Source organism: Podarcis filfolensis (assembly GCF_964270895.1).
Source record: "Podarcis filfolensis genome assembly, chromosome: 2".
NCBI classification, from domain to species: domain Eukaryota; kingdom Metazoa; phylum Chordata; class Lepidosauria; order Squamata; family Lacertidae; genus Podarcis; species Podarcis filfolensis.
The window spans coordinates 111476668-111492943 of NC_139605.1; the positions used below are offsets into that span (position 1 = coordinate 111476668).

The following is a 16276-nucleotide window of genomic DNA, read 5'->3' on the forward strand; positions in this document are numbered from 1 at the left end:
ATATATTGTGGTTTTATATGTTGATCTTGTTCTATGAACCACCGTGAGACCTTCGGGTATAAGGTGGTATATAACTTCAGTAAATAATAATAACATCTGGAGGGTACCCGGTTGACAAAGGCAGTCTTATACCATGACGGCTAAATTTTCTCAGGATCAGTTGGTGAGGGCCTTCAGCAAATGGTGGGGGTTTTTTGTTTTTTTTTTTTGTAACACTAATGTCTCTATCAGATTGCCCCCATCCACACATTTGTTGATATTTTTAAGAATTCGAAAAGCTTGTCAAGACAGGACTTTCCTTTTTAAAAACCATGCTGATTCCCTTCAGCGAGGCTTGTTCTTCTCTGTATTTCATAATTATATATATATTTTAAGGCTTTCAACCAATTCATCTGAGACCCAAAGCCATCTTGACAAAGCCATTTTTCACCTTCTCACCCATTGCTTTTTCCTGTAAGACCTATTGCAGTCGTTAAGAGTCGTCAACAGGCTCATCACAGCTATCTGCCAATCACCCATTCCCACCACCCTTCTGAGTAATACCCCTCCCCACCTTCTCACTATATAGAAGGATCTGGCAACTTCTGTTTCAGTGTATCTGAAGAAGTGTGCATGCACACGAAAGCTCATACCAAGAACTAACTTAGTTGGTCTTTAAGGTGCTACTGGAAGGAAAAAATTTTTTTTTGTTTGTTTTGATCTGAGACCCAAGTTGTTTAAGATCAAGAAACTACCCATCCACCTCCCGAGTCATGGCGGAAGTCTCACATTGTGCTCAGCTACGGAGAAGGTGGAAGCTTCTGCCTGCGCAAAGCATAGCACCACTAAAGATAATTCCACGAGTCGTTCCCCCCCCCCCAACTTGCAGAAACTTAATTAATTCTCAAGGCATAAACTGAATTTGCAACTTGAGGATTCTCAGGTGTGAGCTGTCTGAAACTGGCATCTTTTGAGTTTGTTATTTGCCCTCATCTTATTATGTATTAATTTTTATTTTGATCAGAATATATGCTACATATTTTGGGCAATGCTTTCATTTTTTAAATTAAAGGAAGCCTTCATGCCTTTTATATATATGTAAATGCTTTCACTCTCTAAGCAGAAATCTCAGGGGATACCATGACCAAGGTAAGATGGCATACAGTCTCCTTGTAAGAAGATGAGGAAAGGGACGTGAAATGATGTCAAAAGCGACTGCGCATGGAGAACAGAAAATGCAGGATTTTCAAAGTTGCTTTCAAAGCAGGGTCTTGCAATTCCAGCCATGTCCTTCGCCTTTGATGAACATGCCTGAGTGCTTATAGCGCACTGTTTATATAGATAAAGAGTACACAGAACCAAGCATACACAGTGGAGAACCTTCCGTCTCTTGTTGCTTGAAGATCAACAAAGCCAGGAAGATCAGTGTAAAATACCCAGAACCGGAAGCAGGCAACATACAACCTGCAGGATGCCTTTTGTCCACACTTCCTCCCAAAATGTCTGGAAGCAGCAACGGAGGGAGATGTCAGAGAGGGGAAGCTGTACAATGGCTGAGAGTATGAACTGGGACATCTCTGGTTCAAATGTCACCTCAGCCATGATCCCACAGGGTGGTCAAAACACTGCTTCTTGGCCTCTGCTCTCTCCCTTTCACCTGCTACTTCCCTTCCCTAATCCCTTGCTGGCATAAACCCACAGAGATGAGATAGGGACCAGATCAGAGCAGGGAGGGAAGTGAAAGAAGGCTGTGACAAAGCACAAAGGAGCCTGAATTGGACTCTCAATCCTACGCTAGATGAACTGTCTCCAAGGAAGTTAGCAGTGGAACACAGTGGGGGCCTTAAATGGAGAGATGTGAAGGGAATAGATGTTGTTCAATGCCTTCCTATATATATATATATATATATATATATATATATATATATATATATATTTATATGTACACACACACACACACACTCATTCATGCATACACCCAGCACTAAGTGGCAAGGACTCCACATGTCCAGTTACACGCACACACACACATAGAAGCAACTCTGGAGTTTTGCAGGAATTCAAACAGGGAGATCAGGAGGAATTGTTCTCCTACACCTTTCCCCCTAAAGCCGTTTTTTCAAGATTTCTCACCGCAAAAGAAAGTGTTTAAAAATCAGGCAATGACACCATCTCCCCCACCCACCCGCTCTCCCCATTCCATCGTCCCGTTTGTTTGAAAAGAGAGAGAAAGAGAGAGAGAGACTGGATAACAAACTGTCCCTTCGGATCTGTGTCTCCTAAGGCACCGCTTCCTACTGGCCAGGAGCAATAACAGTCTGTATACTGGGCCAGTGGTTTCTGCCCCCTCTATCCCCAGAGGAGGGGTGTGTGTGTGTGCTGTGGTTTTGTCACCCTAAGGTCACTGCTTATAGCGCTTGCGTCTTCAGCTCAACGGGTTCCCCGGGAGGCTCTGGCGGGGCGCTGGTCTCAGCTGGCCGGTCGCCTTTGAGGACAGACATACGCTCTTTGACCCCGCGCATCCGGGGGAAGAGGATGAAGTCGTAGAGGAAGCCGCCCATCACACCGCCAACGATTGGTCCAACCCAATACACCTAGAAAGTAGAGGAGGAAGCACAGAGAAAGGAGGAGCGGTGAGACTTACAACTCTTCTTGAGCTTCAGTTACTATTATGTACTGAAGTTCCCACCCTGGGCCAGCAGGGGGATACTGTAGATAGTTCAGGTCCACATATGCAAATAAGGGATCGAAAGTGACGTTCAGTGATTGGATAGTTACAGAAAGTTGTTACAGTTACGTTGTACTGGAGCTCTATATAAGCAGGCTGGCTGAACCCTTCAGTTCAGTTCTGTTCTGGCCTGTGAATAAACAAGAGCTGTTTGCAGAATCGCTGTGTCGTCTGATATGTTCACCCACAACTTAACACTGGCGACGAGGATGGGATTGATGGACACCAGAGCACAGCCAGATGCGGCCACTCTCTGAGCTGAGCTGAATCACTGAGCTGAAACACTGAGCGAAATCACGGAGCAGAACCAATTCAGAGCTGGCTAGAGCACAGTGTTCCATCCATCGCCTCCACGTCGGCATCGGAACCATGGCTTCACTCGTGCCTCTACTGCCGTTTGCCCCAGCCTCTGAATCATGGGACTCCTACCTCGCTTGGTTCGACTGCTACCTCCAAGCCAACAAGCTGACGGAAGTATCACAGGAGCAGAAGCGGGGCCTATTCCTCAGCCTCTGTGGGCCTGAGGTGCTTGAGACGGCCCGAGCATTGGTTGCACCTGTAGCAGTCCAGGCAGCACCATGGGACATGATTAAAGAGAAGCTCCGCAACCACTACGCGCCAAAGCCATCCAAGATTGCTGCCCGCCATGCGTTCTACCATCGGAACCAGGGAGAGGGGGAGTCAATCAACAACTACACCACCGCTCTCCGACAGGCTGCAATGCACTGTGAGTTCCGAGACTTAGACGATACCCTGATGAATCAAACCGTCTGTGGGGTCCGAGACATCCGTCTGCAACGGTGTCTCCTCACCAAGCCAGACCTCATGCTGCAGAAAGCCATTGAGGAGGCCGTAGCCTCGGAAGCTGCTGAACTATCTACAGTATCCCCCTGCTGGCCCAGGGTGAGAACTTCAGTACATAACAGTTACGAAGCTGGCAGAGCAAGGTGGTGGAGTTTGGAAGCAATACCACTTCAAATTTCAGAAGGATTGTGTGTGGGAAACAAAACAAAACAGTTTCACTTGCTGTGCTAGTTTATTACACAAAAGGAACTTTTACATTGGTGTGTATTCAAAAAGAATGACCTCACAGTCTCTAAAGTAGAGAATATTAGCAACCCACATTGTTTCCATAGCAGAGGTGACCATGAGGCAAATGAACAGGGTGCATGTTGTTATAAGAATTTGAAGGTCTTATATATATAAAATAGATTGGTATGTACTGAGTTGAATAGGATCCAAAATGCAGCAGTCTGAATAGTTCTAGAACAATAGGATTCAGAATGCAGCAGTCTGATTGGTCCACAGGAGCCACCCAATCCAGCTCCAGGTGGAAGTGAATCTGCAACCTGATTGGCCCACAGGTGAATCCCGGAATTAGCCAATCACGTGGGGCCCACTGTGTAAATAATGTATATAAAGCAGACATTCTGGGGGAACTTCCGTTCCTCCTCACCACTATGAGCTGAATAAATAAAGAGCATGAAATCCACTCTCGACTCCTAGTTTATTTCAGAGATGTTCATAAATGTACCAAGCAAACACATACAAATGTGTAAGCCACATGTCTGAAGCCCACAGAAAAGTCCTGAAACCATTTTCTCTCTCCCAAAATGACCTCAAATATTTCTCTGCAAGGTTGAGGGAAACGAGAAATCTCCCCAATGTCTCTTTCACAAATCCTGTCTTAAGGGCACATTTAAGATATGAATAGGGTGTGAACCTGTGACTTGTGACCTGGGTTCAGGAATTGAGTAGTTATCATAACAAAAGAGTGGCCAGGATGCCTGGGTAATCCAATCAGGTAACCTGGCAGACAGGAAGAAACAACACACCCAGATTTCCGCCCCTTCTCTGATGTATTAAGGGGGTGGTTTTTGGCCACACCCCTTCTGTGATATATGTATGATGTTTCTGGGGGTGGTCTTGGACTCCAGAGCGGGCAATTTAAAATGTCTATATAAGGGCTTACGCACATGGCTGAGGGTCCCTCCCCCCCCTCTTTCAACTGCTGTTTCAACTGCTGTTTCAACTGCTTTAATTAAATATCAGGCTTACTAGCTGCTTTGCTTCTCAATATTCTCTGGTTGGTCTCTGTTATTTTCTCCTACCGATAGAGAACCTACAAAAGGACTCTGTATGGCCTCTTGGGTACCCCATAAGAGAAAAGGAGCAGGTTTTTTTCCTCATAACAATGTATATATCATGTCAACTCTCTTAAGAATTATTGCCTGTCTCTCTCCTAAGGAAGTGTCTGCACCAATACTGTTGGCAAATTCCTTTCTCCTCTATTTGTACCTCCTGGTCCTGGGATTATTGCTCTTGGGTCTAATATACATGTGCAAAGAGACGCAGAATAATTATTTCAAGTTCTCCAGAAACCTTGAAGGAACAAACATGATGGATACCACCCAATATTAGTTTAGGGCTGCACCAGCTATTCCAGGATGTCCTCCTAATTAGTGCATATAACCAGGAAAAATAGCTGGTACAAAGTTGGCACAGACTAAGGGCAGACACTTCAGAGCTTTGTATTATTTTAAGTATTGGCAACTGTGTTTAAAATTATTCATGGGGCACCATAACCTGCTCCCCTATGAAGGTATTGACATGGGAATCTTCTGTTTGGGTTATCTTCATTTTATCTGGGGTGACACAGAGTTCTAGGGTGCATTGACCCAAATACTCCTTTGAACCAGACACAATAATTGAACTCGTCTCCAATCTAAGCTTTGCATCTGCAGAGATCTACTACTGCTCAGCACTGCCTTTGTGAAGGATGAATTTTCAGGGAGAGGTTTAATAATAATAATAATAATAATAATAATAATAATAATAATATAATATAGTTATTTATTCACACCCCGCCCATCTGGCTGGGTAAGAGGGGTGTCTTTAGAATATGTGAAATAAAGCCTTGGAGGAATCTGGCCTGAACAGCTCAGAACTTTCTCCGCAACCCTTAGCTTGATATGTTGTTACACACCTGATTAGGAATAAGCCTGCTTTCTTACCCCCAAACCCTCTCCTTACCCAGTGGTTGGTGAAATTGCGGGTGATGACAGCAGGGGCAAAGGATCGGGCAGGATTCATGCCAGCTCCTGTGAAGTACATCTGCAAGACAGTAAGGTTAGAATGGAGAAACTGTTTCCCCCCTGTATATAAGGCACCCCCATGTCCCTGGACCCCAAGCAGGTCCAATTTCTTTTCTAAAGGCTGACTCCGCACCAAGCTGTCAATTTCAGTGTCTCATTTTCTTAGTCTTTAAGTCAGTTCTTGCACATCAGTTTCTGGTTGGTTGGTTTTAGTGTCTTCAATGAACTTTGTCCACATTTTAGTGCAAATTTTGTCCAACGCAGACATTTTTGCAAAGCAAGTTTCCTGAATATAATGCCATTTTGTATGGTTTTTTTTTCACTAGTGTGTACATTTCAATGCAAACACTACCCCCAGGATATACATATTTGTACACATTACTAGGAAAGAGAACTTCATTGCAAAATTATGAGAACTGCACATTTTGAAGAATGGCTACATTTCAGTTTTCATATTATTTTAGAAAGTGCAGATCATGTGTGTTTGCCTTTAAATGTGAATCGAATTGAATTTATTCCCCATTCCAGCTAAAGGCTTGGTGGGATTTCTATATGATCCCGTAGCTTTCTGTCACATCCTCTGCTAAAATGCAGTGATATGGACGGTCGACAAACACCATAATATTTCCCTTTTTCCAGCAGCTGTGATTCACTCTGAATGTCACAGTATTGCTCTATTTGTACTCCCATATATGGCCACTCCGAAATTGGGAAATCCTTTTGATCACATGCGAAAAGGCCCCCGGAATCTCGACAGCAAGGGAGCCAACATGATCTGTTGCATTGCAAACTGATGGAAAAGTGAGTTTGTGCTAAAGCATGGGGAGGGCATAGCTGTCAATCGTCCCTTATTTGGCGGGAAACTCCCTTATCCCAGTGCCGTGTCCCACTGCTGTCCCGGATTGATGATGTCCCTTAAATTTCCCGGGTTTCATGCTCGCCCGGCTCGGGAGGGAAGCAGCGGCTCGGGGTCCTCCACCTCGAGAGAGCGAGCGCACGAGCTGCCGCATCTCCGTCTCTCCATTTTCCCCCTCAGGGGCACGTCGTGAGGAGACGGGTGGCGGCGGGCAGGCAGCCCCTCTCTTGCGAGGATTCCACCGCACTGCCAGGGGAAGCCGGAGGCGGCGGCGGTCTGAGGGAGGAGGAAGAGGAGGGGATGGGATGGGGAGGGACGCAGAAGGGTGGCGCTTCAGCGGCCACTGCGGTGCCGCAACCACCTCATGCCGGGCTTGCGGGCGGTGTGGGCGAGAGTCTCTCCCCCTCCCTCTCGGGTGGGGAAGGGCCGATGGAACTCATAAACTAAGCAAAATCCCTTATTTTGCCTGCTGATCCCTTATTTTCGAGGCTGCTGGTCCCTTATTTTCAAATCTGTAAGTTGAAAGCTATGGGGGAGGGCAGCACAGCGCTACGTGTGGGGCTGTTCACAGAACCAAGATAGAAGTACGCATGGCTAATATGAAGGTAATCTGGCCCTGTCTTGCTGTGCAAATAGGCTACATCTGGTACCACACCTGTGCACCTTGCACAGAGTCATTACCCCAAAGAGGTGTCCAAGAGTGAGGGAGAATCCCACAGCCAATGCTACAGATCCCATGCGCCCGTTACGTCTCTCGTCATAGGTGGCGAAGATGCAGAGGACAAACTGTAAGGTCAGGAAGATCTCCACGACTGTAGCTTGGCTTACGTTTACACTGGGGTGTATCTGAAATCAGGGAGACACAAAGGAGGACAGATCCATGAGGAAACGACAGAAGCCCACACCTCATTCCTTCCTCTGCTACTGTTCTGATCATACAATAAGCTTATTGACATGGCGTCCAGAACTTTGCCGTTTACAATACTGAAGGCAACTCTCACGGCATCTTTTCCATGCCTAGCAAATATTTATGGAGCTCATCAAAAGTTGGATGTAGAGATTTGGGCAAAGCATTTACCAGGTGGCAATGCGGAGGTCGGTCTGTCAGACTTGGTGCCAGTGGTGCAAGGAGTTGACCGAGGCAACTGAAGTGAAGGGAGGTAAGGGAGAAAAGTAGGTTAAAAAAAGCACCAGGAAGCCTGAACAGAGTCGCTGGCGTGCTCAGACTTATGAGCGAGTGTGAGCAGGAAGCCTTTGCGGGTACCAGGGAATATTACTGACTTGATCTGGTCTACTGATATAAAGACATGCCAGTCTCATTCATAAGTGTGGCTGGTCTCTCTCCAGTTCCTTCCAGAACTGAGTGGTGACAGAATCCTACCCAACAAGTCTCAGGTATACAGTGGTACCTCAGGTTAAGTACTTAATTTGTTCCGGAGGTCCGTACTTTAGCTAATTGGGCCTCCTGCTGCTGCCGCGCCGCTGGAGCACGATTTCTGCTCTCATCCTGAAGCAAAGTACTTAACCCGAGGTAATATTTCTGGGTTAGCGGAGTCTGTAACCTGAAGCGTATGTAACCTGAGGTACCACTGTATACCATAAGCCCAAGCAAAGGTCCAAGTCATGACACTGTCTCTCAGCTTCAGACTCCAATTAGTGTGAGAGTCCACATAGTTTAAGACACTATTTTACTTGCTTAAAATGCATTAATGATGATATGCTTTTACTCTTCAAGGGCTGTATGAATAACTCTGGGTTAGGTTTAACACCCTAGGCAAATACAGAATAATTCAGCTGGTGGGTACCCCCCAAAAAGGCCATCTAATTTGACCACCAGCCCTTCATACCCTCACAAAAGTAGGACAATATTGCTGCATGCCACCCCAATTTCTGAGTGATGCAAGATTCCAGGGGTTCCAGGCATGTTTACCCAGGGTCTGTGTTTCCTTTGGGAAATGAGGCACAGAGAAGACTGTGGTGTCTTTATGATATATGGTTTATTTACACATATATACAACCTGCGCCTATGATGGAGGGGTTCATAGTATTGGCACCCCAAGTGGGTCTTGCTTCTCCCAATAGCTGCAGCTGTGGCTTCAGGACAGAAATTAGCCATGGTTTTCCAGCTTGCCGCCTTTACCAGACTGCAACCTTTATCCTCCAGGTCACACCCCGGCCAACTCTAAAGCCTCTAAACTTTGGCTTTTGTCTTCTAACTAACTCTGAGTTGAGGGAGGGCCCCTTCCTATTTGCCATCTGGCACAGAGCTTTCCTAATGGCCCATCACCACAGGCAATTTCCTCATTGGGAAACTAGCCTGGCTTAATATTTTAACAATTGCTGAATCCAGAGGTTCAGTGTCTGGCACCCAGAAACTAATAACATGAGGGAGCCTGAAACTCATAGCACAGGGAGTCTGGCACCCACAGGGGAGTCTGGCACCCACAAACTTCTAACAACACCCCCCCCCATGTTATGCCTACCGGCGTGGTTGCTCGAGAGCGAACAGGCAAGATCCCCACTGGTCTTTTCAAAGGGTTTATTATTGCTGCAAAAACATTTACAGTGCAGAACGTCTCAATTCCATGTCTTGCTCAGTCACTAGCAGAATCTGAGAGTGGGCGGTCCTTGAACTTTCCCCAGCAGAGTAGTCTCTTGACCCCCATCCAATGCCTCCCCTCTCTATGCGTAAATGTCAGAGCTACCCAAGGTCCCAGCTCACAAAGGACCAACGCTGCTTCGTTGTTAAGTACAAAAGTCTTTATTGAAGTTCAGTTTCACTTCCAGAGCCGCAGCGCGCAGCTCTACGTCTCAACTGTCAGACCGCTGATGCTCCGTCTGAGTCTCCTCCCCCCAGACACCAATTTAAGACTCTAGCCTTACTCCACCTCTTCCTCTGTTCCTTCCGCCTCTGGTTCCGCCTGGCCGTTGGGGTCTCGCCCTTTCTAGACTCTTCTGACGCTGAGTCCCCTGAGCCTTCCCCCTCCCTCCGGTAGGCTTTAGGAGCTGGTTCCCCATCCGGGTCTCCTGCTGTTCCCCGCGCCTGTACATTTGAACTTGGCGCGCGCACCCAGCCGGTAACTTTTCTCCTGACCGTTTCACTGCTGCTGCTGTCACTGCTTCCCCCTCTGGGGGGGCTAGCTGCAACTGACCTCCCCTCCGTTGGAGGCGTGGTCAGCCCTGACTCACTCTCTCTCCCCGCTGGAGGAGAAGCTGGCCCTGACACATGTGACTCTTCCTCCCCACTACGCTCTGGTGGGGAAACTGGTCCCGATCCCCCACTGCTGCTTTGGGGTTCCCCTCTGGCTCCTTGTTTCTGGTGCGTCCCCCCTGGGACCCCCCTTGCCCTGACCATCGGCGCCCCCTTCTGGGAATCTTCTGATTCGCTGGAGAAGCTCATGGAATCTCTCGGGCCACTGTCATACTCCCCTACGCTGCCCTCGGATTCTTCCCCTTCGCTCTCCATTTCCTCTTTCCCCAGTGCTCCTGCTCCTGAGTCCCTGACAGTAAACCTACTGCACAGAGAGGGTGTGGCTAAAGGGGGACCTGCCTCCCCCCCGCTTTGCTCATGCACAGTGTCTTGGCTCTCTCTTGCATCCTCCGAGCCCTGCATCCCTTCCCCACTAGAGGCGGGGCTTCCCTCCTCCGTGGAGGAAGTGCTGCTTCTCACGATCTTTGGAGGCTCCCTGTAACCCAGCTGCCCTTTCACCTCTCGCCTCTGAGCCGATGGCAGTTCCCTGACACCCCACTATAAAACAGCCTATGCAAATTGAGACCACTGTGTGGAAGAAGCAGGGATCAGATAAGAATGCCCTTGGACAAAGAGTGATATTATATTACAGTGGTACCTCGGGTTACATACGCTTCAGGTTACAGACTCCGCTAACCCAGAAATAGTGCTTCAGGTTAAGAACTTTGCTTCAGAATGAGAACAGAAATCGTGCTCCGGCGGCACAGCAGCAGCAGGAGGCCCCATTAGCTAAAGTGATGCTTCAGGTTAAGAACAGTTTCAGGTTAAGAACGGACCTCCAGAACGAATTAAGTACTTAACCCGAGGTACCACTGTATATATTCCATCTTATTCCAAGAAGTTCAGACTAATCTCCACTCTATGGGATAGACTAAGAAGAGAGAGAGCGGATATTTCATCAAGAGAGGAATGGCAGCTAAAAATATGCGAGTACTTGGAACTCGCGAAAATTACAGAGTCAATAAGAAATAAATCAACAGACAAAGTTAAAAAAGAATGGGAATGTTTTAACAAGTATTTGATGAAACAAGGTTCCAATATTAAGACTTGGCTGTGCTTTGAATAACTCTGCAAATAGGGAAATATCTTTTATTCATTCCAAGATGAGGATAAATAATTAAACACGGGGTATAAAACAGGAAAAATTGAACCAAAACCGTAAAGAGGCAGAAGGAAGTCAATAACATAATAAATGGTAAAGGGATTCAATCCAAACTGAAGGTTAGAATATACAATAAATATCAATATAGGTTTGAATTATATTCAACAGTACTTATCAGTAGATAGGTATTCTTATTGTTTAAGATGTCATTTTGATATCGTTATTTTTTTCTTTATTTTCTTTTTAATTTTTCTTTTTTCTCCCCCCTTCTTTTTCTTCTTCTCTTCTTTTTATGTGTTTATCGGTTACGTATGTATGATTTTGCTAATAATAAAAAGACAAAGATAAAGACAAAGAAAGAAAAAAGAAAAAAGAAGAGGAGAGAGGGTGGCTGCAAGCAAGTGTTATCTCCTGAGCTTTGTGGCTCGAGTGATAATAGGTTCTGGTCCAACCACTGCACCACACTGCCTCCCTTGAAATTAATTTAGCAAGTGTGCCAAGCTATGTGCTGCAGCAGGAATTGGGAACTTTTCCTCCTGTGATCTGTCAGGGGAAAACCAAAGCCATCTGCAGAAACCAGAGCCCAAAACAAGTGGCAAGTGGCAGAGCCAAAAGAGAGAAAACACCCCCACCCCCCGTTTTTGTTTCTCTTTTTACCACCCCACCCCACCCCCACCTTGCTGCCTGCTTGGACTTAGGCTAAGGGCGACATAAGCCTAAATACAGTGGTACCTCAGGTTAAGAACTTAATTCGTTCTGGAGGTCCGTTCTTAACCTGAAACTGTTCTTAACCTGAGGCACCACTTTAGCTAATGGGGCCTCCCGCTGCTGCCATGCGATTTCTGAAGCAAAGTTCTTAACCCAAGGTACTATTTCTGGGTTAGTGGAGTCTGTAACCTGAAGTGTATGTAACCCGAGGTACCACTGTACTTAATTTGTTCCGGAGGTCCGTTCTTAACCTGAAACTGTTCTTAACCTGAGGTACCACTTTAGCTAATGGGGCCTCCCGCTGCCACTGCGCCACCGCCATGCGATTTCTGTTGTCATCCTGAAGCAAAGTTCTTAACCCGAGGTACTATTTCTGGGTTAGTGGAGTCTGTAACCTGAAGCATCTGTCACCTGAAGCATCTGTAACCCGAGGTACCACAGTAGCTCTCTTCAATTTTCTCATCATCCTCCATCCTTGAATTATTTGCAGGGGTGGTGGTAAGGGGGCACTTAATTAAACCCACAAGCACAATTCCCTGCCCCCCTGCCCTAGCTAAGAAGGCTAGGACTGCTTTGAATTATCTGTCAAGCCTGGGTTGGACCTTGGTTTTATTTTTCCATCATGTCCACCAGGGACATTGTGGAAAATTTAAATGGCAGCTAGAGTTAGGCACTTGGTGCCACTGACCATACAGGACCATGAAAAATAAAGTGTTTTGCCCCACCCATCGTCCCCTGAGGGGGGGGTGTTAGTGGTGATCCCTGCCTAGCAGTTGCCCCAGGCTCTAGGTGCCAGCGCTGAATCTGCTATTTCTCCTTCAACACACCCAAAAAGTGTTTGGATAAACATTCTATTTCTTTTAAACAACCAGCAGCCTCCCTGGAGAAAAGGGGAATTTGAAATCATGACTGCATCTCCATTAGGAATTTATGTCTGACCTTCATGCAACAAAGCTTGGGGGAAGGTAGGTTCAACCTAGTGGAGAAAAAATGCTCTGCAAATGTTAATTGTTTGTTTGTATACACACTCTTACTTTATGGGGTTTTTTGGTAGATCTTAAATCCCTAGACTCATCTCTTTATCTTTGTTGCTGTAGATGCTTTTGCTTTCTTTGAGTGGACAAAAATTTAAGCTAGCCTATTTTAAGCATAATTACCAGTTCTTGACGTCTTTAGCTTAGTTATCCCAAACTTCATCCCAGCCCTACCTGAATCAAATGTCTCCAGCTGAAGCTGTGAAGCACCGCATTAAAAAAAAACAAACCAGAGCCAAAATCCTTTAGACTGGCCTAGAACAGATTGAATTATGGTGCTGGAGGAGACTCTTGAGAGTCCCATGGACTGCAAAAAGATCAAACCTCTCCATTCTTAAGGAAATCAGCCCTGAGCGCTCACTGGAAGGACATATTGTGAAGCTGAGGCTCCAATACTTTGGCCACCTCATGAGAAGAGACGACTCCCTGGAAAAGACCCTGATGTTGGGAAAGATGGAGGGCACAAGGAGAAGGGGACGACAGAGGACGAGATGGTTGGACAGTGTTCTCACAGCTACAAACATGAATCTGACCAAACTGCGGGAGGCAGTAGAAGACAGGAGTGCCTGGCGTGCTCTGGTCCCTGGGGTCACGAAGAGTCGGACACGACTAAATGACTAAACAACAACAACAAAAGAACAGATTCAGATAATTTCTGAAGGAAGTGTAAATTCTGACAATCCAGACATGTTTCTAGGGAAGCCTAAATCACACCAACTGGCAGAGCAACAAATCTGAACATCTGGCATCAAACCAACATCTCTGAGGCGGAAGCATCTAAATTTAAGAAAGGAGAAGGACTACTTGATACAAAATTGATTTGGAAAATTTAAATTTCAGCTATGGTCATCTGCCAGCTTGTTTGGCAGTTCTGCTGTCAACCCCATAAAGGAAAAGTCATGTAGTCGGTTATTACCTAACATATACCACATTCCTCCATTGGCTCCCGAGACAGCGGGATGCCGAAAAAGCAACTAGTAATTCTGGGTTTACTTTAAACCGTTCTGTTAGGAGAATGAACTGAGCTATCAGATCACATATGGTTGAGGGAGTTTTGAGAGGAACAACCCACAGCCCATGAAACAATGGGAGGTGTTCATTACGGGCACAGGCTTAAATTTTATGAAAACCTACCGCAGTGCAAATCCTGTTTAACTCAGCGGGACATACTTCTGACTAAGTAAACGTATTTAGGATTGGGCTCTTTGTGAGCTACAATCGACAAGACATCCTCCCAAGAAGCTAAGTTATGCTTGATCTTGAAATAAAGATAGAATCATTATAAAACCAGCAGATTAGTTAGGTGTGGGCTTCAACAGATGACAGGCCTTTTCACGCCTAAGGGATAAGTTGGCTTTTTTTCTTAAATGCAAACAATTGGCTACAAGATTGCTCTTCTGCATTGTGTCTGGCAGTTAACAAAGTTCACATGCATGGCACTCATCCAGCTGGCAGAAGCCACAAAGGCGTTTGTTAGCTTGATGCGTGGAAAACCTACGTATAGCCCAAGCCGACACTTATTAAATCCCACTATGCTGTCTTCATTACACAATCATCCTCAAATATTCCTGTCTCGCATTCCTTTGTGATCCTGCTCTCTTCCCTCACAGTACACACACACACACACACACACACACACACACACACACGGCTATGCATTCAGATCATCTTCTGACATCTGGGTGCCACCCAGTTATGAAGCCAAAGTCAAGCTGACAAGCTGTCAATCAAAGATAACAGCTGAGACAAATGTCTCCTGCATCTCCCACAAATGCATGTAGAGTCTGGCTCCAGGCCCTATGCTAGTGGATTGTATTCTTCCTAGATCTTGGGACTCAAGACTCCTTATGAGATGTTAAGAATCCCTCTCCTCCTTCTAGCACCCCTGGGATTGCCCCTAATAACTCAGAATTAAAAACCCCCCACTATGCAATCCTTCAGTGGAGCTCTCGCATGCAGCAATACGACCTTGTGGATGTTTAGATTATAAGGGTGCCACCCTCCTCAAACGCCCTCTGCATGATCCAGTTACCGTGTTGAGTGCCAGGTTACCCCGCAACGCTGCTGGCGTGACTCCGTAAAGCACGGCTGCGCCGGCCACTCCTCCCAGCAGCTGGGCAACCATGTAGAAGACGGCGCGGAACAGGGAGAGCTGCGAGCCCAGCAGGAAGGCCATGGTGACGGCTGGGTTGATGTGCGCTCCGCTCACGTGGCCTAGAGACTGCACCATAGTGGCCGCCACCAAGCCGAAAGCCAAGGCCACCAGCAGAACGTTCAGGGGGCCGACCACCCAGCGTAGCGAGGCCCCCAGGCCGAAAAAGACATAGAACATGGTGCCGAAGAACTCGGCAAAGACAGCCCTCCAGAAGGAGGAGGAACGCGCCTCCCACATGGTGAGGCAGGACGGCGGTGGAGGTGCGGTGCGCAGCGGCAGCAGGGCAGTCTCCAAGCTCCTCTCTGCTGCTGCTGCTGAGCTCCACCTAAGCCCACTGCTTTCTACTGCGGCTGTGAGCTTTATAAGGCTCCCTAGCCCAGCCCAGGAGGTGGGAACGGAGTTCAACTGATTGGGGTCTCTTAACTCTTCCCTGCCTGGCCTGGGAAGCTGCGGTGGTGCTTATAAAAAAGGCTCAGGGGTACACAAGGAGACAGCCAGAGAGGGAGCAGAGAGGGAATGACGGTTATCTTTTTGCACAAATGCTATCATAGGAGCCAAAGTAGGTTAAAGTTGCCCAAGCAACACGATCCCTGAAGAGTATGCCATCGGGTGAGGTCATTTTTAGGCCGTGTAGCATCCACTCAACAACTGAAAGACAGGCTTGTGTTATACTGGTACAAGAAAGCCTACACCCTCTTCCTAAATGCATCACAATTTTAACGGATTTTTTTTCCAGATCTCTGCTGCGTACCTTCGGAAACTACTGCTGTCAAATCACATCTGTGTCTCTTTGTGGATATGCTCCTGATCTGATGGTGTCAAATTTCCCCATAGGAAGACCCTGGCCTTCAGATCCCCATACCCAGACTGAGTTCTTTTCTTGCCACAACAAGAATCCTGCAACTTTCTGTCACAGAAGAAGAAGAGAAAGAGATAGCTCTCAGAAGGTAGGTATGACCTGTATCCACGCTGGGGCTGAAATATTTATTCTGTGATTTGTTCATCACATATTAAAACTGGATTTTTAGCTGATCCTACCTCCGTACTGGCTAATGGCATTGTTACATTGCGTAATCCAATCAAATCTTAGCATTTTTAAATCCCAGGGATTGCAGTGGGTGAGGTAATCATAAACCTCCCATTTGAGTCAATATGGATATAACCAACGCTTAATTTGTCTGAAATGCACCTCCGATTTTGTTCATCTCCAAGCCGTGTGTTTGAAATTCTTCTCCAAGCCGTAATATACCTGGATGCATTGTTTAGACACCAGGAAACCGTTGCCACTTTAAAGAAGAACATATGGTGATATACCTATTTTTAACTGATTTGAGGCAGCAATCCTATGCTGAAAATGCATCGATAGAGG

The 16276-nt window shown here is 46.6% G+C and overlaps 1 protein-coding gene and 1 long non-coding RNA gene across 2 annotated transcripts in view; one reads left to right on the forward strand and one right to left on the reverse strand.

Moving 5' to 3' along the window:
• Positions 1-430: 430 nt before the first annotated feature.
• The window catches only part of LOC310756012, a 58945-nt gene continuing 43099 nt past the window's right edge, over positions 431-16276 (forward strand). Inside the window, exon 1 of the long non-coding RNA XR_014544642.1 lies at positions 431-659. This is a non-coding gene — a long non-coding RNA (uncharacterized lncRNA). The remainder of the gene's footprint in view (positions 660-16276) is intronic.
• MIP (major intrinsic protein of lens fiber) lies at positions 2189-15215 on the reverse strand. The gene is made up of 4 exons (XM_083599499.1): positions 14785-15215; positions 7340-7504; positions 5741-5821; positions 2189-2573 (listed from the first exon to the last, which is right to left on the reverse strand). The coding sequence occupies exons 1-4, from the start codon at positions 15142-15144 to the stop codon at positions 2388-2390; spliced, it is 792 nt and encodes a 263-aa protein (XP_083455625.1). The 5' UTR covers positions 15145-15215; the 3' UTR covers positions 2189-2387.